Source organism: Phocoena sinus, chromosome 2 (genome assembly GCF_008692025.1).
Source record: "Phocoena sinus isolate mPhoSin1 chromosome 2, mPhoSin1.pri, whole genome shotgun sequence".
NCBI lineage: Eukaryota > Metazoa > Chordata > Mammalia > Artiodactyla > Phocoenidae > Phocoena > Phocoena sinus.
In genome coordinates this window covers 92,715,128-92,735,749 of record NC_045764.1, presented here as the reverse complement: position 1 = coordinate 92,735,749, position 20,622 = coordinate 92,715,128, and the positions used below count along the sequence as shown (strand labels likewise).

Genomic DNA, 20,622 nt, shown 5'->3' with positions numbered 1-20,622 from the left:
TACTTCTGCTGTACTGTGAGGATGATAGAGGCATCTAAAAGTACTTCCACTCTAAAATCTATGAAATTAACTCTCGTTTCAATATGCAATTCCTAGGTTTGCCCTTACCTTCCCAGTGAGGAACACCTGGGCAGGTGCGGCAAAGACCTCTTCTTTGGTCGCTGGCCTTGGACAAGTGCCTAATACAAGAAGAAAAAGGAATTGCCCTGAGTTTTCTTGTGGCGGCCAAATTGACACGAGCTCCCAGCCTGCTCATGCCTCCAACATTGCCCATCCATTGACGGGCACACAGGTGTGGAGGACATGTTCCCTCCTCTCGCTTCTCTTCCCACCTTTCCAGTTCTGACAGGTCCTTGCTGACTCTCTCCACCCTGGATTTGCCCCCAGTCTCCTCTCTGAGGGCAGTACCTTCCCAGCTCCCACCATTAAGCAGGGTAGCTCTGAAGGAGGGAGAGAAGTGAGAGCAAGAGACATGGGTGTTTCTGGGCCTTCAAGCCCTTGAGTACACACCCGTCACCCAAACACCCAGGTTCCTGCAGACCTCTGTGTCCCAGAGAAATAGCCATGTGTCTTCCCAGGTTCTCCACAGAAGACTTAAGTATTCAGACTCCTGTATTTCCTTCTTTCTCTCACTCCTTCATTCCTTCAGTTTCTCCTCTTTCCTCCCCCTCCCACTCTTTCTTCCACACTTTTACCTTCTTCATCAATTCCCCCTCAGGGATCTTCTCCTTTCTTCTTTGCTGAAGGCTCCCACTGTCTCTCTGAACCCTCCTTTTCTCTCCTCCTGGGCCATCCTTGAGTTCTGGCTGAAGGGAGATAACGAAAGGAAAGCTCCTCCTTTTGGCCTTCATCAGCTCAGAGGCCGTCCTTCTGAGGGCAGTCTCCCCAGAGGTCCCCCAATAACTCCTAGGCACCGGGCACCTGATGAGGGATTCTCACTCATGGCGTTTGGGGGAAAACAGGAAATGCTGTGAAATGCTGATTTCTACACAAAGCAGCCTTTGCAGCTCAGCTGACCGCTAACATGCAAAGTGACGGAAGATCCGCCACTATGATGCCACTGCTGAGAACGTTGCAGTGTATGAGATCCTTCACCGCCATTAGCACCCTCTTCCCAGTTTCACAGCCACAACTCTGTGGGTCAGGTGAGGTTTTCCTACGTTTACAAGTAAGAAAATGGAACTTAGAAAGGTGAAGAGACTGCCTAAAATCACATCTGGGGTGTGGTGAACCTGAGGCAGGCTCTTTCTACCACTCACACTAAAATTATTCCAACGTTTCAGAGATAGCACATCTTTCATTTCATTCTCACATCAATCCTGTGAGGTGGACAACAACCCTGCCAAGGAGAATCAGCAGTTCAAAGGAGGTGAAATGACTTGCTTACAGCCCCACAGCAGACTCCAAGCCCCGAACTCCAAAAGGAAAGGAGGAAGAAGGGCTCAGCCCTCGCCAGCCAGCAGCCAGGGATGCTGCCCAGGTCTCTGCCAGGAAAACCTGGAGAGATCCGGGTCCTGCCCCCTGACCTTTTACTCTGCCAGCCGGGAAGTGGGGAGCTGGAGGGGTAGGGAGGGGGAGAAGCCTCAGCTTGTTCCCAAGACAGAGTCCCCACTTGGGCACATGCCCTGGGGTGAGGCTTCTTTGGGAAGCCGAAGGCCTTGAACTCTGTGCCGAAGGGGCCCCGGGCGAGAAAAGCCCCGGAGACCTGGAAGCCTTAGCCCAGGATGAGTGGAACGCGGAAAGGAGCCCCAGGGACTGGGTGCGAGAGCAAGAGCTGGACCAGCTCCTCTCCTGCGGGGTCGGGGCCCTTGGAGTTGCCAGGAGGAATCTCCCGGGGAGGCGGCACGGCGTGGGACGGAGCAGCCCCTCCGGTCTTCTCGAGAGTGGGCACTGAGAGGCCGCGAGGGCCAGGCCCGGGTTTTGTGTGTTTCCAGGAGGTCTGGGCTTCCCGGCCACCCGGAGGAGCAACAGGGAGCCTTCCCTTCTGGGCAGGAACCCAAGGAGGCCCGCGCTTTCTCTGAAAGTGAAAGGAGTGGGCGGGGGGCGCGGCCGAGGCGGGGCCCAGGCGAGCTGCCGCGCAGGCTCCGCCTCGGGGCAGTCTCAAGCCCGGGGCGCCGAGCGGCTCCAGTACCCGCCGCGCCGCGGGCTGGTGGGCTCCCCGGCGGCTCTCTTGCTGGGAAATGACCCTGCCCGGGGGCCCGACAGGCATGGCGCGACCGGGAGGCGCGGGGCCCTGCAGCCCCGGGCTGGAGCGGGCCCCGCGCCGGAGTGTCGGGGAGCTGCGCCTGCTTTTCGAGGCGCGCTGCGCCGCGGTCGCTGCCGCCGCCGCCGCAGGGGAGCCCCGGTACCGCGGGGCCAAGCGGCGGGGGGGACAGATCCCCAACGGGCTTCCGCGGGCTCCCCCTGCCCCGGTGATCCCGCAGCTGACTGTGACGGCCGAGGAGCCGGACGTGACCCCGGCCAGCCCCGGGCCGCCCAAGCCGGAGGGTGGCTGGCTCCCGGCCGTGGGCTCGTCGCACCTGCAGCAGCCGCGCCGCCTCTCCACCTCGTCGCTCTCCTCCACTGGCTCCTCGTCGCTGCCCGAGGACTCGGAGGACGATCTTCTGAGCGACAGCGAGAGCCGGAGCCGCGGCAACGTGCAGCTGGAAACGAGCGAGGACGTGGGTCAGGTACTGGCCGCGGGGGCGGGGCCAGCGCGGGGCGCGGGGGCTGCGTGGGGGGACCTGCGTTGAGCTCTCTGCGGACCGACTCCTGCCCTAAGCTCCCTCCCCGGCGGGTCCGAGTCTCACTCTTTAGGAGGGCATTGGGGCCAAAGGGAGGCGCCGGGCCGACCCCTCACCTTTACAGTGGTCACCCCGGTTCCACAGGCGAGTCGCGGTCCGGGCCCTGGGGCGTCTAAGAGAGTAAGGAGGAGTCTGCGACCAGCCACGGGGAGCGGGGAGGGGGCGGCGGGGGGAGCGTGACTTGCTGGCTGAGAGATGGTTGGAGGGATCGGAGGGGCTTAGCGTTGCCCCACGAACTCTCGGAGAGTGGGGTCAACGAGTCTCCCTCTCTGCCTCCCCCTCTCCCGCGCCGCGGCCCCACCCCCGCCGTTGCCACGGTTTCCCTCTCCTGAGTGGGAGTGGAGCCGCGCTCCAGGCTCTGCTCGCTAGCCGCCGCCGTCTGCTCCCGGCGCCCGCACCAGGCGTGGACGCAGGGAAGGGAGGGGCGCGGGACTGGGAGCTCTGGCAGGGGGCGGAACGCAGCCCTCCTCCGCTTTACTCCTCCTAATTCTGGCCCGGGAGAAGGTAAACTGAGGCGGAAAGGGTGGGACCAGCCTGCTGACCTCCGCCTCTGGTAGCCTGGATGTTCCGGCGCCAGGTTTGACCCTCGGATAACCCAGGCTAGGGTGCGGTGAAGTCATTCCCGGTGCCTGCCCCTCCCGCATGTGCCGCGCCCAGGATAGCCGTCTTGTCCCCCTGGTTTTAACCAAGGCCAAATACTTCACATAACTATCCGCGGTCAACGCGAAGGAGTTGCTCTAGATCCACGTTATGCAAGTGTCCCTGTAGTGGAGGGAGAGGCGAAGGGCTCCCCGCAGGCTCTGGTGGCTCGGGGCCTGCCCAGAAGGGCGGTGAGAGCGGCGGACGCGCGCCGGGGTTGCCGGGGCCTGCTGAACCTGGGCTCCCCCCGCGCTCGGATTGGACGAGGCGCGGGAGTCACTGTAATGACTTGCTGTGGCTCCGTGACTCAGTTACCCCGGAGACTTACATTACCCAGAGGGCGGCGTGGTTTGTAAGTGACACAAGAGGAAGAAGGGAAGAGTCTCATAGAGCAGGAACACACTCCGCCACCAGGTGTAGGGTGCGGGGAGTCCCTCTCTCCTCTCCCGGCGTAAGGGTACGCCTGATCCCCGATCATTCTTGGTGCAACCCTGGCGCCTGAAGGGAGGCGGGTGCCGCCCAGTGGTTTCTAAGGCGGTGATGTGGGGCAGTGAGAGGACTCCTCCCTCCCCACCTCCAAAAACCCGGAGCAGTAGCTGTGGGCCCACCGCTCCCCCGCTCAAATCTCTGACAGCTGAGAGGCGGGCGCTGGAGGAAGGGAGCCAGGAGGGAAGCCCCCAGCTTCGCTCTTCCTCCCAAAGGCGGAGTAGGTCCCGCGGCCCAGGACCGTGTACAACGTAGACAGGCCAGCCTGGGTCAAGACTCCGGGGACCAGTCGCAGCTCTGCCTGGGCGTCTTTGGCCGGCCTCTCCCACTCTGGGCCTCGCTGTCACCCGGGGCGGCAGGAGCTGGAGCAGATGGCCGTTGAGAGCCCTTCCAGCTCCGAGGCGGCGAGTCCCAGGCCTTCCCAACCCCCAGCACGCCGGGGCCTCCCCGAAGGCAAACAGCCGAGGCAGCGGCAGATAAGCCGGGGGCTGTTGACAGAGGCCGCCTGCGTCTGCGTGGAGGGCCCGGCTCGGACTTTGCCTCGCGGCCAGGCCGGGAGCGCCACAGTGCGCCCGCCCAGGCTGCCTTTAGGGCTTGCCCAGGTTGGAAGCAGAGCCCATCGGCTGGCTGACCGTGAAGGATGCACCTGGGAGAAGGGTGCTGAGGCAGTGCTCGGCAGCTCCCAGCTCACCAGCCCCTTACAACTCAGGCCTGGGTGGACAACGGGAAGAGAAGGGAGGCTCTGCCCAGCTTGTACATCCTTCACTTCTCTTCCTAGGAGCTACGCACAGTCTTCCCAGAGCCTGGAGCTGGGCTCCCCGCAAGGTAGTTGGGACTGGGCAGCCTGCCTCCCTGCTGGGTCCTTTCCTACGGTAGAGGGAAGAGTCATGGGCAAGGAAAACCATACAGTCCAGGAGAGGAGTTGGGGCCCTATCCCCAAGGGTGGCTGGCATGACTGTATTCTTAGGCCCTGTCTGCCTATTAAAACAATTTGGGGATGTTGCTCTAGCAGAAGAGAGGGTGTTTGACTCTTGTTCATTTGGTTCTCTTCTCTCAGTGCTCCAGGATGGGTAAGGAGACCTGGATTCGATCCTGTCCTGGACCCAGAATTCCCACACTTCACTTCTCACTAATTATAGAGCAGAATTTAGGTTAACAGCCTTCCTTTTTAAAAAGCAGATGCCCCTGGGAGGGTGAAGTCATGGGTCACTTATACCTTAGTGCAAATCATCTTATAAATTTAAACCGATTGTTCTCATCACCACTGCCACCAGGAGTGCTTATTTGATAGAGTATTGGGAACATGGTGAGGGGGTTGGGTGGTAGAGAGCTTTCGCCAGAGTCTGGACAGCTGGAGGTAGGGAGTAGAAGTCAGGAAGGATGGGGATGAATACCAAAGACAAGCAAAGGATCCGTTCTGGCAGAAGATACACTGAATATCTGGTGTGATATGAGAAGGAGAGTCCTCAGGGCTTCCAAATAGAGCTCAGACAAAGGAGGGTCTGAGGCTACTATCCAGCTAAGCCCTGCCCAGAGAGAGATGCTCCCTGTCCAGCTCCACGAGTGAGGAAGTATCGGAGGGTCCTCCTGTGATTTCATCAAAGACTCTTTCACATGGTCAGCTCTCCTGAGCTTTTTGTCCCAAGATGTCTGGGTAGCCTCTTGGCTGTGAGCGGCTTTCCCAGACTTCTGTGGCGGAATAGACTGTGCCAGAGGATGGAGTTTTAGCCCTCTTTTCAGCTAGATTTCACTCTGTAACATAATAAATCTGCTTTCTGATATTCATACAATAAAAGCCTTACCTGCTCAAAAATATATTCCCTGCTGTTGTTCGTGTGCCCAAATCCCCACCCACCCACCAAAGAATGATTCTCCCGGAACCTTTTTGGATACATGCATCTTTATATGCATTATGTTCCCTGGGGGAGGTAGCTCCCTAAGATGGAAGACGACAGAGTTCCATGATACTTGCGTCAACTCCTTCCATGTTTGACCATATGCATTACTGGCAGAAGAACTAAATCCTGTCACTACCAACCAACCTCAAGAGGTGGCTGAGAGGGCTGAGATGGCATTATGGGTGTGAAAGCCCTTTGTAACCCACATGGCTGGAACCAACCTTAGTCTTTGATGCTCTTGGCTGATACGATCCTCACAAAACTGTGGTGGGGAGAGTGGAGAGATGACCCCACGTTACCTCAGCTTGGGAGCAAGTCAGTGCTATGTTATCACACATTAATCAAGTGTCAGTAGCCCAGGACTGCAGGTACTAAATCCTCTTCTACCAGGCACAGCTTCCACCTTCCAGCCTCACTCACCGCTCCCACATGATCCCAGAAGAAAGGATGATGCCGTTCTCCCATCTCACCTAACCCAAGGCTGGTTCCTTCTTCTACTAGGGTGGCTGCAGAACTAGATGTACCCTCTGATGAAGTCCATTCTGGTCCCACTGTCCCCCAAATTCTGCCAGTAAGTCCCTAAAGCTGCCCGAAGCCCCACCATTAAACCCATCCCTTTGGATGAAGCAAAAGTGTCCAGCCAACAGAGAGGGGTCCCCAGACAGATCTCAGTGTTTCCTCAGTGATTAAAACATACCACCTTGTGGCTGCAAATTGCTTCATCTTGTACAAAACTCTTTCTCCTGCAGGGTCCCCTTTGACCCCTAAAGGAAGTCTGGGTGGTAGCATGGATTTCGGAACCTGCTGGGGCAATTGAAGCATGAGGAGGGGGTTGAACTGGAGCTTAAGGCAGAGACTGGGGGCTGGGAGCAGGGATGGAGGGGATGTTAACTCTCCGAACTTCGATTGCCTTCTGTAAAATGGCAATAATTACCACCTCATGCACTTGCTGTGCCTGTGCAGCAGCATAACGAATCTCAAACTGAGTGTGGGGGCAGAGGGTATAGGATGGTGCCACTCAGTACACACAGCACATACATCTTCCTGGAATTTTATTTGAGGATTCGGAGGTGGGAGAGTTTTATAATAAAACTTGGATTTATCATGCAGCATAATGCAGACCTTGTATGTATTTAAAGAGTGAAAAAGGGAGTTTTGAAAGAGATGTCATGCTTCTAGTGGGCTGCTTCTGGCTACACCCCCAGATCCCCAGGGATTGGACAAGTGATCACACCCTAGTGTGCCATGTAGGGACTTCAGTAGGAAAACAGGAGCAATGCTGTCTGATGGAGATGAGAAGTGCCTGGCATGCAGTAGGCGGTCAGTAAATGGTGGCTCGTGTTATGGCAACAGCTAGGTCCAGAGGAAACAGGCTCACACAGATGAGATTCTCCCTTGGGTTCACTCAGATAGAAAGTGACAGAGCCAGGACTGGAACCAACTCCGGACTCCCCATCCAGTGCTCTGTCGCTAACTTCCATCTCCTCCCCACGGAAAGGGGTTTTATGGGCATCAGCCTCCCCTGCTTAGGCCAGCATGCCAGTTCTCCCTCTCCCTGTTAGAACACCCTCTGGTCAGGGAAGCTGGATTCCTGGGTTCCACGCTTGTGGAGGCACACATGTGTAACTCCTCTAAAAGGCAGGCACCCTGGGAGGAGGCAGCAGACACAATGTTTGCATGAACAAACCTCTGCACTTCAGTGGGTAGACACAGGACTGATGAGTTTGGGGTGGGAAGAGGAAAGGTCCAGAGTATGAGATACTCTCAGGACTGGCTGAAGGCTAGACACAATGGTCAAGAGGCAAAAGGTACACCAAAATCTACATATCCCTCCCAATTTCATCTAAGATGACAGACCCTCAGCTCTGTATCCCATTTTCAAAGCCCAGGTTTCTGGGTCCAGATCAGGACTAAGGGTGCCCTGGGCCTTGTCAACTGGCTAGGAGTGAGACGGCATCCAGGGATAGCAAGAGGGCCTTGGGGAGCCCCAAGCCACTCTTTCTCCAGGCCCTACCAGGCTGGCCTCCCTGCCCTGGGCCTATGTAATGGTTTGTTTCCATGTTTGTCTTTCTTCTTAAATGAGAGGAACCAATGGTCCCAAGTAAATGAAACAATAATCCAGATTTGTCCAGCTACTGCTTCATGCCAAGGAATGGGGTGGGGGTGGGGGTATCTGTCACACTCAAGCCTCATTTACTACTCACAACAACCCAGCGAGAGTGGTTATTTCCCTATTTTACAGATGAAGAAACTGAGCTCAGGGGCTTCTCAGGCCGCAGAATATCCGGAGGCATTGGTAGAAATGCAAATTTTTGGTCCCACCCCAGACTGCTCAGAATTTCCCTGTGGTGGACCTGAAAATCTGCATTTTTTTAAACAAGAGTGACCATCATGTGATTCTCATGCTCACAAAAGTCCTAAAACCTTGACAGAGCAGTTTAGTAACCTGTCCACATGCAGCTTTGGAGCAGCAGAACTGGGGTGCAAACGTGAGCTTTCTGACACTGAGCCCAGGGCTCTTTTCAGCACACTGAAGAGCTGGATGTCTGTCAACTGCATGTGCTTGTCTCAGGGTCCGCCACACAGGCTCACAATAAACTTGCCCTGAGCGAATGAATGATTGACTCATCAGGCCCTAGCTGCTTATTGTAAGGTTGGGCTGGGCGAGACCGTGTTCCAGAGGAAGGAGGGCTTATGCAGACGCTAACTTACAGACCGGGACCGTGTCGCTTTCAGAAAAGCCACTGGCAGAAGATCCGGACCATGGTGAATCTGCCCGTCATGAGCCCTTTCAAGAAGCGCTACTCCTGGGTGCAGCTGGCAGGGCACACGGGTGAGCACGGAGCAGGCACGGGGGAGGTGGGTGGAGGCGGGGAGGAAGGGACTAGGCAGCACTAACTAGCGCCTGCCCGCAGGGAGTTTCAAGGCGGGCAGCAGCGGGATGATTCTGAAGCGTAGCTCAGAGCCCGAGCGCTACTGCCTGGCACGGCTCATGGCGGACGCGCTGCGCGGCTGCGTGCCCGCCTTCCACGGTGTGGTGGAGCGCGACGGCGAGAGCTACCTGCAGTTGCAGGACCTGCTCGACGGCTTCGATGGGCCCTGCGTACTTGACTGCAAGATGGGCGTCAGGTACGCGGGCCCTACCGGGCAGGTGGGAACCTGTAAAAGGCCCGGGGCGGGAACGAGCGCTCTACGCGTGCCCAAGGCCGTGCTTTACAGGGTCCGGGTGTGCGCCTGCTCAAGCCCCGCCGCTGTCTGCGCCTCCGTAGGACTTACCTGGAAGAGGAGCTGACCAAAGCCCGCGAGCGGCCCAAGCTGCGGAAGGACATGTACAAGAAGATGCTGGCCATAGACCCTGCGGCACCCACCGAGGAGGAGCACGCGCAGCGCGCGGTCACTAAGCCGCGCTACATGCAGTGGCGAGAAGGCATCAGCTCCAGTACCACGCTCGGCTTCCGCATCGAGGGCATTAAGGTGAGCCAGGCCCGCTTCGCCTTGCACCTCCCGGGCCCTTCCCCCGCCGCAGCCCCACTGTGCGGTGTCTGTCCTCCATGTTGACCTCCCACCCTGACAGTCCCCGGAAGAGGCAAGCCTCTGGCGGCCGTCTCGCTGTCCCTGGCATTCAACGTCCCGGGAGGTACCGCTGCTCTGGCCTGATCCTCTCCCCTCGGGCGGGCACGGGGCCCCTGACAATTTCTGCCCACCTCCTACAGAAAGCCGACGGCTCCTGCAGCACAGACTTCAAGACCACGCGAAGCCGGGAGCAGGTGATTCGCGTCTTCGAGGAGTTTGTGCAAGGGGATGCCGAAGTGCTGGTGAGCGCGGGATCCCAGAACCCTGAGGTGCTGGGGAGCCTGATACCTAGGGGTGTCCCCAGGTCAGGTCAATTTATGTAGCACCCTACCCTATGTGACCCCCATCATAGCATTTATCGCATTGTGTTGTAATTGCTTTACATTCCTTCCCTTCTGGGCTGCGCGCCACGTGGGGGCCTGTGCCTTCCTCACCACAGTATTTGCCAAGCCAAACATGCATCATGGCGCTCCTCATATTCGCAGAGGTTCAGCTGGTATTCAGTTAATTTGTTCTCCTCTCCTACTCTACCCTCTCCAGAGGAGGTATCTGAACCGCCTGCAGCAGATCCGGGACACACTGGAGGTCTCTGAGTTCTTTAGGAAGCACGAGGTAAGAGGGGTAGGCTCAGGTACCGGGTCTGTCTGTGGTCTGTGAGGGAATAGGGTGGAGGGCTTCTCCGGATTAGAGCCGTAGCCTGACGGTGTGGGACTCGGCAGGTGATCGGCAGCTCGCTCCTCTTCGTGCATGATCACTGCCACCGCGCTGGCGTATGGCTCATCGATTTCGGCAAGACCACGCCCCTCCCCGACGGCCAGACCCTGGACCACCGACGGCCCTGGGAGGAGGGCAACCGAGAGGACGGCTACTTGCTGGGGCTGGACAATCTCATTGGCATCCTGGCCAGCCTAGCTGAGAGATGAGGCTGGGCCCCTGTCCCCACGGACCGGAGGGTCTGACAGAAGGACATGCGCCTGCATCCCCGCCATGCATGCAGGCGAGAGACTGAAACCCCGCGGTGCGGGGCGGTTCATACGGTCCTATAGGGCCAGGTGCCGACCACTACAGGACACACTGCACGCGCAGGGCCTGGCCCCCATAAAAGCCCCAGTGTTCCCAGAGCTGATGACACTAATTTACCGGGCAAGGGAGGAGTAGAAGTGGGATGAGTGGCTTCTTCTTCAGCCCAGCTCTTCTGAGGGGGCCCCATACCTCTCCAGAGAAGCCAGATAATGAACTTTATTTCACAGGTACTAGATCTATTGGTCTGGCCTCCCACACTACAATGGACTCCCCTTCCCAATAAAACTCAAAGACACCAGCTTTGACTCAGGCCTCATCCCCTCCCTCCTCTGGTCCCTTCTTTCTCAGTTCCCTGGCATCCCTCACATCCACTCAGATCACTGGAGGATATGAGAAGAGCTCTTTTTTAGAGGTATCTGTAGTGTTGGGGGCTGCCCAGATGGAGGACACTAGTGGGGTAAAGGCAATCTAGAGAAGACTTCCTGCAGGAGGCAATTTCAATTCCCCACCTACACCTGGGAGTTGGGGGAGTATCCTCTGGTCCCAAATATCAAAGGCTGGGAGTGGCCAGACTCTTGCCCAGGAGGCCTGAGACTGGTTTCCAGGATGGAGGGTCCATGGTTCCAGGCCAGCAGATATACAGGCCCAGACATACAGCACAGACTGTGGGAGACAGAGGCTACTTGGAACATAAGCCACCTAGAAGCCTGGGGAGGAGTACAGGGAGGAACTGCTACCCTCAGTGCCAGAGTCCTCACCCTCAGGGCCCTTTGGGACCCAGGAACCATAGGTGGGATTCCAAAGGTTCTGAGGTTGGAGACCCCTGGATTTGGGGGGCTTGAGGCCAGGGGCCAAGGAGGTTCACTCCCCAGCTCTTCAATCTCCCCAAACTTGGTTCTTGGGTCTGTGGGCATCTTAGTTCCCCCAAAGATAGGCTCCCCAGCCCCTTCCTCCTCCAGGATGGGTCCCAGTTCCACTGGAAGGGGTGAATTCAGCACATCAGGGTTCTGTAATGGGAGGGTAGGGGAGCAGGGGGCCACAGTGTTGTTTTATGGCTTCCCTCCTGACCCCCAAGTCCAGGGTGGTCGGGACAGGTCAGGGGGCACACCTGAGTGCGGTACTGAAGACCTCCAAGATGCTGGCAAAACTAGGGTGAAGTTCAAGCTCATGCTGCCAGCACTGGGTCATGAAATGGTACCTGGGGAGAGGCAGGAGTTCATGCCAACCCATGGCTGTAAAAGACCTCCCTCCTGAGCCAACACTCCATACTCACACAGGCCTTGGAGAGCCCCTGAGAGGGTCCATCGATCCCCCTCAGATGACAAAGCCCAGCGCCTCCTGATCGGTGTGCCAAGAGTAGGGCACATAGTCCAGTGAGATCTCCCAGAGCAGCACTCCAAAAGACCTGCATCACAAGTGGGAGGAACTAAGTGAGGCCCATCAGGCACAGCTTCCCTTTCCCTCATAAGAGGTGGCCCAAGGCAGGGGAGGGCGTGTTATCACCAGGAGTCTGTCTTGGGTGTGAAGATGCCCTCCAGGAAGGCCTCCGGGGGCATCTACTTGACAGGCAGCAGAGCCTGGCTCCCCTTGCATTAATAACTGGCCCTACATGAGGGAGGAGAGGAGTGATGAATTGTTTAAATGGCCCAAAGGTGCTGGTAAACTCCCTTGGAGCGTCAGCCTTCTCCACATCCCCAGGTCCTACACCTGTAGATAGTGCTTGCCATCCCGAAGTCCCCAGTCTTGGCCATTTGGCTGGGTCTGGTGCAGCTCGGCAGGCAGTTCCTGGCAGCAATGTCCCTGCAGAGTCAGGTAAAAAATTCACTGCCAGAACTGAGAAACTCCAGCCTTGATCTTTTCTTTAAAAGTTATGTGGAAGGGCTATTCCTTGGGGAAGGAGTTGGGCTCGGGGTCCCCAGAACCAGGATCACTTCCAACCTGTGGATGAAGTGGCAACCCTGGGCTATGTCCCAAGCCAGCTGGAGAAGGTCTTGCATGGTTAAAGGTGATGGCTGGCCCTGGGTCAGGCAGAAGGCGCATCAGACCATGCAGGTTTGGGGACACATGAACAGGGTCTTCAGAGGGGCCTGGCGGGCTGGGAGAAGGGTCTCATCAGCCGTGGCCACCTATGCCTCAGGAAACTCTTCATGTCCCCTCCAGACATCAACTCCAGCAGAAATGGGCCAGGGGCAGCCTGGATGCTGAGCCCCACGCAGCGCAGTGTCCTGATGGCTGACCTTGTTGAGCCAGTGGTGCACATATCCCATCACCAGCAGGGAGAGAAACCATGCTCTAGGCTCCACAGACTGGAGTGAACCTCTGTGTCTCTAGAATTGCTACCTCTCAGCCCCAGGGTGAAGACAGGCTATTTGTGCAGGCAGTTCTGGGTGCCTTCCTCCCACCTTCCACGCCTGCCCCTGGCCCCAGGTGTGCCTGATGATAGTGTCTCCATGAGGAAATTCAACTGGTCCTGTTGAGAGCAGAGTTCTGGCAGAGTCTAGGGAGGAAGAGGGCAGAGCTCCTGAGCGCCCCGGACACTTCAGGAAGGCAGGTTGACCCTAGCTCCAGCCACTGTTCTTTCCTCCCTGGACTCTTCTTTCCTACTGTCAGCTGGAAGCCCCACCCCCTCTCACCTTGATAGTCACCTGCAGGGGGCTGGGGTCCCCAGGAAGGCCAATCACCAGTCCCGCATAGACCTCTCCAAAGGCACCACGGCCCAGGGCTCTGCAGGAAGACAGGTTGGAAGTGAGTGGGTGACTGGGTTTGGGGAGGGTCCCCCTTGTCCCCCTGATTGCCCTCCATATGCCCAGCTGTCCCTCTCTGAGGGTCTGAGCTCTCCACATCACGGCATGTCCCCAAGTACAAACTCTGCAAGGGTGACGGTGACTAGGCCAGAGCCAGGGCAGAAGAGGGGGCAGGTGTGGGGTAAGGGGGTGGGGTGGGAGTCTGTGCTAAGGCTTCCCTTAGGTCCTTGCAGACATCCTGGGGCGGAGGCAACCCCTGCTCCAAAGGAATCATATCCTAAGGTCCCTACCATCCCAGAACTGGGGATGACAGCTGACTTTGGACAGGTTACTTTCCCTTTAGGAGCTTCTCTGACCTTCATCTTCTCTACACAAGGGGTTTAGACGAGACGTTCTCTGGGATCCATAATTTACCACAACAGGGAGCAGGATGGAGGGTGGGGATTCAGAGTGCACAGGTTCTCAGAAGGAGGGGGAGGACACAGCTGAGCAGAGTGATATTTACTGGGAAACCTCCGTAAGCCCTGGGGGCAGAGGTCAGGACTGGGCTGGGCCAAGCCCCACCTGGAAGTAGTAGGGGTTGGGGGTTGTCCTGATGGTGGAGGTGAGCTTGCTCAGCTGGAGCTCAGGGCCTGGCAGCCTCATCCACCACAGGCCCTGCCACTTCTTATGGTTCACTGAGGGTGGGAGGAAAAACGGCACACTCTCTACCTGGCCATCAGGCCCGCCCTGACTTGCCCCCTTCCCAGAACACCTCTCCAGATGCCCATTAAGATAAATGTTGTCCTTCTATTCTTAGAACCCCAGAGGAGTCCACCACAGCTCTGCTGGGAGTAGAGGTCTTGAAATCAGCCATGTCTGCCCCTGGGACCCCACAGAAGCCCATCAGTTCAGTGGAGAAATCAGCCATGCTTGCTGGATGCTCCATACCCAGAATCTGGACCCCACACACCATAGGGAGTCTCAGTGTCAAGATCAACATCACAGCCACCATCAGAATCAAAGGGTCTGAGAGGTGGGCAGGTCTAGAGAGAAAGACACATCTCCAGTGGGAAACGCCTCTCTGTCCCTCTACCCCAAGTTTTACCCATGCCTCAAGACTCAGCTCAATTGTTAACTTTTCCATGATGCTTTCCCCACTTATCCTAAATGAATGCAGCCTCTCCCTCCTGAGAACCCCTAAAATACTTTACACCTCCCATGCCAATTGTCACTATGATATATATCTAGATATAAATGTAGATGTATATCTAGAGATAGTGATAGATATCTCCCTTCACACACTAGACCATTAGATGATGTGCTCCTTGAAGGCAGAGATGCACCTCCAATCCCCTGCGCAACACCCAACATGGTGCCTGGCACACAGCAGGCATCCTTCCCGTGCCCTACTACTCCCCCCAGCCCATGGTCCCAGGAGTCCAGACCTCGGACACAGGCAGGACATACCCATGCAGGTGATGTAATCTGCAGCCAGCTCCATGCCCTCTGGGCACATGCATCTGGCCAACTGGAGCTCTGCCTGCCATTGGCAGATTTTCAAAAGGCAATGACCGCGATTGAGGTATAATCGAATCTCCACCTCTCCATGGCTCTCCATGACTATGAGTAAAAGAACTCATATTGCGGGGTGAGCATGGGGGGCATACCTACTTTTTCCAGCCTCATGGTTAATTTTAGCCCTGGACTTTGGAACAAGGAGCAGTGCCAGGCATCTAGGGTGGGTGGGAGATCTTGGGGGACTTCTGTCAAGCCCGTATGCTTCCTCTTCTGGGATCCTTGAGTTTGCAGGTAGTTGAAGAGAATTCATAGCAAGAGATATTTGACAAGCAGATCAGAATGCCCCATACTGGCATTACAACTGACAGCCCAGTTCCCAAGTATTCCTGTGCTGTGCAAGAACAGGTAGTTCACAGTGCAGAGTTGGTGGCTCAGATGGGAGGGACTGAGGAAAAGGGCTAGGCTAGCTGAGAGGTGGGGGATAGGAGCCAACACCTGGCAGAGGCTGCAGGTAGAGCTCTCTATTGGGGTGTATGAAGGATACCCCATCTTCCCCATCAGCCCAGAGGATGTCAGCCTCTGAGGCATCGCCCCCTGGAAATTGAAAGAGAGGTTTTGGCTACAAAGTGGGGGATTAAGGGGCACACAGCTGCCTCACAGCTGGGAAGCTGGCTTATGAACAGTGGGGAAGCTGGGGTCTCCCGGTGGGAACCCCAGTGTGGCCTTCTCTACACTCACGTTACAGTACAGGTGCTGCCAGCTTGCATGTGGGAGCTGAGGGGCCAGAGGAGTGGGAAAGGAGTAGTCAGCTGGAATCTGAAGGCCGGGTTCACGTCGGCTGGGATGGCTCCTTGTCTGTCTGAACCTCTCTAATCTCATGTCCTCACCTATCAAATGGAAGAGGCCCAACCCACATATTCCACTTCTGTGATAATGGAGATGATGCGTATGAAGTACTTATGAACAGTACAGCCCAGACAGACACAAAGGCTCTGTTTCTTTATAGCAGTGGTTTCCAAACTCTGGAGTGTATTAGAATCACCTAGAGGGGCTTCCCTGGTGGCGCAGTGGTTGAGAGTCCGCCTGCTGATGCAGGGGACACGGGTTCGTGCCCCGGTCCGGGAAGATCCCACATGCCGTGGAGTAGCTGGGCCCGTGAGCCATGGCCACTGGGCCTGCATGTCCGGAGCATGTGCTCCACAACGGGAGAGGCCACAACAGTGAGAGGCCCGCGTACCGCAAAAAAAAAAAAAAAAAGAAAGAAAGGAAAAAAAAAAAAGATTAGAATCACCTAGAGGACTGACTAAAACACAGGTAGTGGGACCCTCCCCTAAAGTCTCTGATTCAGTAGGTTGAAGTGGGCTGAGAATTTGCATTTCTAACAACTTCTTAGGTGGTGCTGATGCTACTGGCTCAGGGACCACACTTTGAGAACTGCTGACTTAAACTATCCCTGCCTTTCTGCCTCCCTGCTCAGCCTGCTAACTCAGCCAGCTGTAAGTTCCTGGAACTGCTGCAGATCGAGGATGGGACTTGTGATGACAAAGGTCCTGGATGTAAAAGAAAATCGAGGGAGTCCTACCTGCACGTGTAACTTGCAACTTATCTGACCTCCTTTTCTAACAGCTGTTACTCTACCTACTCTGACCTGGAGCTAGCTCAACACCTTTCCTAACTCAACGATCTCCAGAGGGACTAGGTCTGTTCTAAGGCTCTAACCTCACTTCACCCTCGGGGCTGCCCAGGTGCCCTCCCCAAAAGTTCACTTACCCGGGTGGCCGCCGCCGTCTCCAGTGAAGCCGCGGGCTGAGGCCCAGCCAAGCGTAGCCCAGGCCTCCCTGCAGCCCTGGCCACCCTCCGCTCCCTTCCGCGGTGAGCGGCCGGCCGGCGGAGAGGGGACCCGCGACGTCCAGCCGTCTCCTCCACCTGCAGAGAGACCGCGGGATGGCCGGCCGCGGGGAGGGGAGCACGGCCTCCTCCCCGCCGCAGCCCGCGCCCTCACCCGCAGCCCCGCCTCTCCCGCGCTTCCTGGCGCCGCCGAGCGGTTCTGCAGTTTTTCGGGGGTGGCCTGAGTCCGGCCTCGGTCCTCCCGCCTCAGGTACGCCCGACCGCCTCCTCCGGCCGCCAGCAGCAGCGGCTCCAGCTCGCGTGCGCGCAGATACGCGGCAGCGGCGTTCAGGAGCGCGCCCTCTAGCAGTCGAGCGACGACCCGGGCTCTGGGTGAGGGCCCCACCCCGGGGACTGGAGTAAACGAAGGGGCTCCCAGCCAGGCCCAAGGCTCTGGGGACGCCAAGGAGCTCGTGTGCGTGCGCGCCCGCGGGAAGGTTTGCGACCTCAACGCTAAGCGCTGGAGGCGGGAGCAGCCCGCGCCGAGGCAAGCAAGTACCCGAAGGACGGCGGTTGCAACCCCATCCGCTCCGACTCCTGCCCAGCTCCGCGACCCCGGAACCCCTCCGATCCCCTCCGTCGCCGCGTGCTCCTCAGCGGCCGGAGACTCTCCGAGGCAGAACGAGCTGGCTCTCCTGGCTCCCCGGCGGGCGTCCGGGACCCTCCGCTCTCAGTGCTGAGGTCTTAACCCCAGGAGCGCCCTCTCCTTCCACCCAGTCCTCGCCCTGGGGCGCTTGAGCCGTCCCCCTCTCACTGGCTCCACTTACTCTCGGACAGGCGTCCTCTTCCTGCTGCCCTACGAGGATGTAAGGCAGCTCCCCGCGACCAAGGGGGAAAACGGCGGAGAAGAAGACTGCATGCGCCGGTGACAGGTGGTTCTTGGCACCTTTGCCGCCCGCGGCTCCAAAGGCTGAGATCCTGCGGAAAGCAGGCGCTGAGTCCCCGGCCCTTGACCCTCGGCCCTCGGGCCGCCCGCCTAGGGCAGAGATTGCTGACAGAGGCAGCTTCAGAAGTTCTTATCTGAAGGACTTGGAGGACGTAGTCGATTTTGAAGGAATGGGGAGACTTAGGTATGCACACCATAAAATTAGATGTTACTTTTTTTTTTTTGCCGTGTCGCGCGGCTTGCGGGATCTTAGTTCCTCGATCTGGGATTGAACCCGGGCCCCCAGCAATGGAAGCACAGAGTCCTAACCACTGGACCGGCAGGAAATTCCCTAGATTTTACACTTATTTCGCGAGGCTTAATGGAGACGGAGGGAAGCTCAAGCCACCCTTGGTGGCTGGTTAGGGACACTCCACTTGGCAGAAACAGGCTCCTGGGTACGGCTAATTTGGTGGCGACTATTGCCACCTTTACCAGGGTTCCGCTGGAAGAAGGGACAAAGCCGCCCTGGCCGCTTGTCACTGCGGAATACTCCAAGACACAATGTGGTGCGTACGTAGCCTTGGTTCCCCTGACCACAGAACCTCAGATTCGCAGGTCACCAACCTCGTCTATTCCTGCTCCGCACTTACAGAGGCTGGCCGGTGCCCGGTGCCCGGTGCCCACCACAATTGCACGCCTTTCAGAGGCTCAGCGGCCCCACTGTCACCACCACACTGCTGCCGGTGTAGTCCCGGCCACACTGTGTGGGCCCGCGTCAGCTGTTGGCCCTGCTGGTGGAGAACAGCCAACGCCCCTCTGGGCCTGGGAGCAGGGAGGGAGGAAAGGGTCAAGAGCACCTGCCCCAGCCTGAGGGTCTGCCGTGGTGAGTGGAGAAGGGAGGAAGGAGCTAGGAGCTCACCTGGGGGAATTAGGGGAGAGGCTGGCTCAAAGCAGCTAGGCGGTGTGTGGTGATGTCCAGGTCCCAGGGGCTTGGAACTGGCAGGGGCAAGGGTGAGGAGGGGGGAAAAGGGGTCTGGGATCCCAAGCTGGAGCAGAGAATGGCACCTGAAAGGTGACAGGGCAACAGCAGGGTTGGGAGAGGGCACAGAGGTTAACGGGATGGGTGATGAAGAGAAGGCTGCCCTAGCCTCTCACAGCCACACCCCTACCCCCACCCAGTCACGGCACACCAGCACCTGGAAGCCGCCGAAGGCAGGGCTGGGTCAGGGGGGTGGAAAGGGTCGTGGTGCCTGCTTTTGTCTCTGCAAGTTTTTCCCCTGGAGAGCCCTTCCCAGTGGATGCCTAGAGCACCAAGCTGAACTCGGTCCTTCAGGTCCCCCGTCTTTTCTCGACTTACCTTGGTGGTTCTGCCCCCAGGCGGTGCTGAGGCTCTAGGGCCTGTCCCTCCTTCCCCAGCCGATACCTGGATCCTCAGATTCAGGCACCCCTGCAATTCTCTGCCTGCACTCCCCACACACTGACCCAGGAGCTTTGGCTGCAAGAGTTCGAGGCCTCTGCAGGAGCCACTTGGGACCCCTTCTGTCTCGACTGTGGTCCCCAAGCCTAGGAAGCTGCCTCTAACATGATGGTTCCCTGACTGCCAAAAGGCACTTACCCACAGCTCTGAGCCACAGCAGCAGCCGGCTGAGCGGACTGGCCCACTGCAGCCAGACTTGGAGAGTCAGACCTTGCGACTTCAGCCCAGACAGCCGCTTATAGGAGTGTCTAGTCGCGCACTGGAGACCGCTGGGTCCTAAAGCCGGCCTGGCCACTCCCACCTCAGACCCCAGGATGCGAAGGATCTCAGGGTTCACCTCGTACAATTCCGTTGCCTGCGTCAACTCTGCGCACAACTTCTTACTGTGATTTTGGTGATCTGATGTTAGAGGACCAGAGTGCTAGTATTAGCATCCCTAGTCAATTGGTTTTGGTGAAGAAATCACAACAGCTCTGAGACAGTTTCTCTACCACCTGCAAAACCATAGGAAGGGAAGTTTCTCTGTAAACCACAAAGCACCCGACAACTGAGGGGGCCACGCAGCCGTCAGGTGGTTTTGTGTCTTCCTCATTCTTTTGCTCAAAATACCAATTTTAGTGGCTGAGGCCTGCTTAATATAAAACACTGAAAAAAAGAAGTTATAGTAGTTAGCTACTTGGTAAAGTCTCTGAGTGTAGAGTGCCAGGTGTAGACACAACAGTGATTTTTTTAAGTTTGGTACCCATGCCTTATTTAACTCTCACTATGAGGTCACAGAATTTACTTTGCAAGGTCCCTGTAAATCAATAGTTCCCCAAGCGCGGTTGGTTCTGGACAGCAGCAGTACCTGGGGACTTGTTAAATGCAAATTCTTGGGTTTCACCCTAGACCTACTGAATCAGAAACACTGGTGGTAGGGCCCGGTGATCTGTTTTAATTCACTGTCCAGGGGATTTTTTTTCACGTAAGTTTGAGAGCTATTGCTGTTTTGCAGATACCGGAGTTGCTGAGTGAAGCGTATCGTATGATTCTGTGTTCGGCAGCTCCGTTTATGGCGGGTGGTTTCTCTACCTACTGACAGCACACTGCACTCACCCTGACCTATAAACACAATGATGGCAAGTAATTCCTCACAGCAAATGACACTGTAAGAAAGCTTGGTGTTGGAATTCAGGCAAAAGAACCTAGAAACTACCACAAGAAAGAAAGAAACCAATGAATCAAGAGTTTACGCTTTGATCCACTCCTCCCCAGCCTTTGCCTATCACCAATAAAGTCCACAGTGGAAGGGGTGTTGTAGAACAGCACTATAGACAATGTTTTCACTCCACCTCCCCTCCCAGCCCCTGCCACAGTCCCACCATCAAATTCATACATTGAAATGGAATCCCCAAATTGAGGGTATTTGGAGGTGGGGCCTTTGGGAAGTAAGTCATGACGGTTCCACCTTCATGGGTGAAATGGGATTAGTGCCCATATAAAAAGAGGCCCCAGAGAACTCCCTTGCCTCTTCTGCCATGGGAGAGCTGCCTATGAACCAGGAAGCAGGCCTTCACCAGATACCAAATCTGCCAGCACCTTGATCTTGGACTTCCCAGTCTCTAGAACTGTGAGAAATAAGTGTGTGTTGTTCAAAAGCCACCCAGCCTGTGGTATTCTGTGATAGCAGCCCAAACAGATTTAAGATAGACAGCTACTGCACCAGTCTGATTTCTGGCTTCTTCTTGTCTCATGATCGCAGTTG

General features: G+C 56.9%; 2 protein-coding genes across 2 annotated transcripts; one reads left to right on the top strand and one right to left on the bottom strand.

The window, feature by feature from the left end:
• The first annotated feature begins 2,062 nt into the window (after window positions 1-2,062).
• ITPKA (inositol-trisphosphate 3-kinase A) lies at window positions 2,063-10,702 on the top strand. Its single transcript, XM_032623104.1, has 7 exons — window positions 2,063-2,669; window positions 8,543-8,639; window positions 8,722-8,935; window positions 9,076-9,280; window positions 9,520-9,621; window positions 9,920-9,991; window positions 10,099-10,702. The coding sequence occupies exons 1-7, from the start codon at window positions 2,181-2,183 to the stop codon at window positions 10,300-10,302; spliced, it is 1,383 nt and encodes a 460-aa protein (XP_032478995.1). The 5' UTR covers window positions 2,063-2,180; the 3' UTR covers window positions 10,303-10,702.
• A 361-nt stretch (window positions 10,703-11,063) lies between these two features.
• On the bottom strand, window positions 11,064-20,611 carry LTK (leukocyte receptor tyrosine kinase). Its single transcript, XM_032621719.1, is given in 23 exon segments — window positions 11,064-11,246; window positions 11,248-11,349; window positions 11,351-11,409; window positions 11,511-11,530; window positions 11,533-11,600; window positions 11,676-11,807; window positions 11,906-12,007; window positions 12,110-12,202; window positions 12,341-12,421; window positions 12,517-12,627; window positions 12,805-12,899; window positions 13,036-13,148; window positions 13,653-13,823; window positions 14,077-14,154; window positions 14,596-14,748; window positions 15,142-15,240; window positions 16,417-16,572; window positions 16,649-16,669; window positions 16,672-16,834; window positions 17,054-17,163; window positions 17,288-17,509; window positions 18,347-18,466; window positions 20,581-20,611. Coding segments are annotated over 23 exon segments (2,445 nt in total). The 3' UTR covers window positions 11,064-11,101.
• Between the last annotated feature and the right edge of the window lie 11 nt (window positions 20,612-20,622).

What these genes read in the sequence shown, in the direction of transcription:
- ITPKA (XM_032623104.1), top strand. Translation starts at nt 2,181, where the DNA reads ATGACCCTGCCCGGGGGCCCGACAGGCATGGCGCGACCGGGAGGCGCG. An exon ending in CGAGCGAGGACGTGGGTCAG is followed by an intron (nt 2,670 to 8,542) that starts GTACTGGCCGCG and finishes TGTCGCTTTCAG; the next exon opens with AAAAGCCACTGGCAGAAGAT. An exon ending in AAGGGGATGCCGAAGTGCTG is followed by an intron (nt 9,622 to 9,919) that starts GTGAGCGCGGGA and finishes TACCCTCTCCAG; the next exon opens with AGGAGGTATCTGAACCGCCT.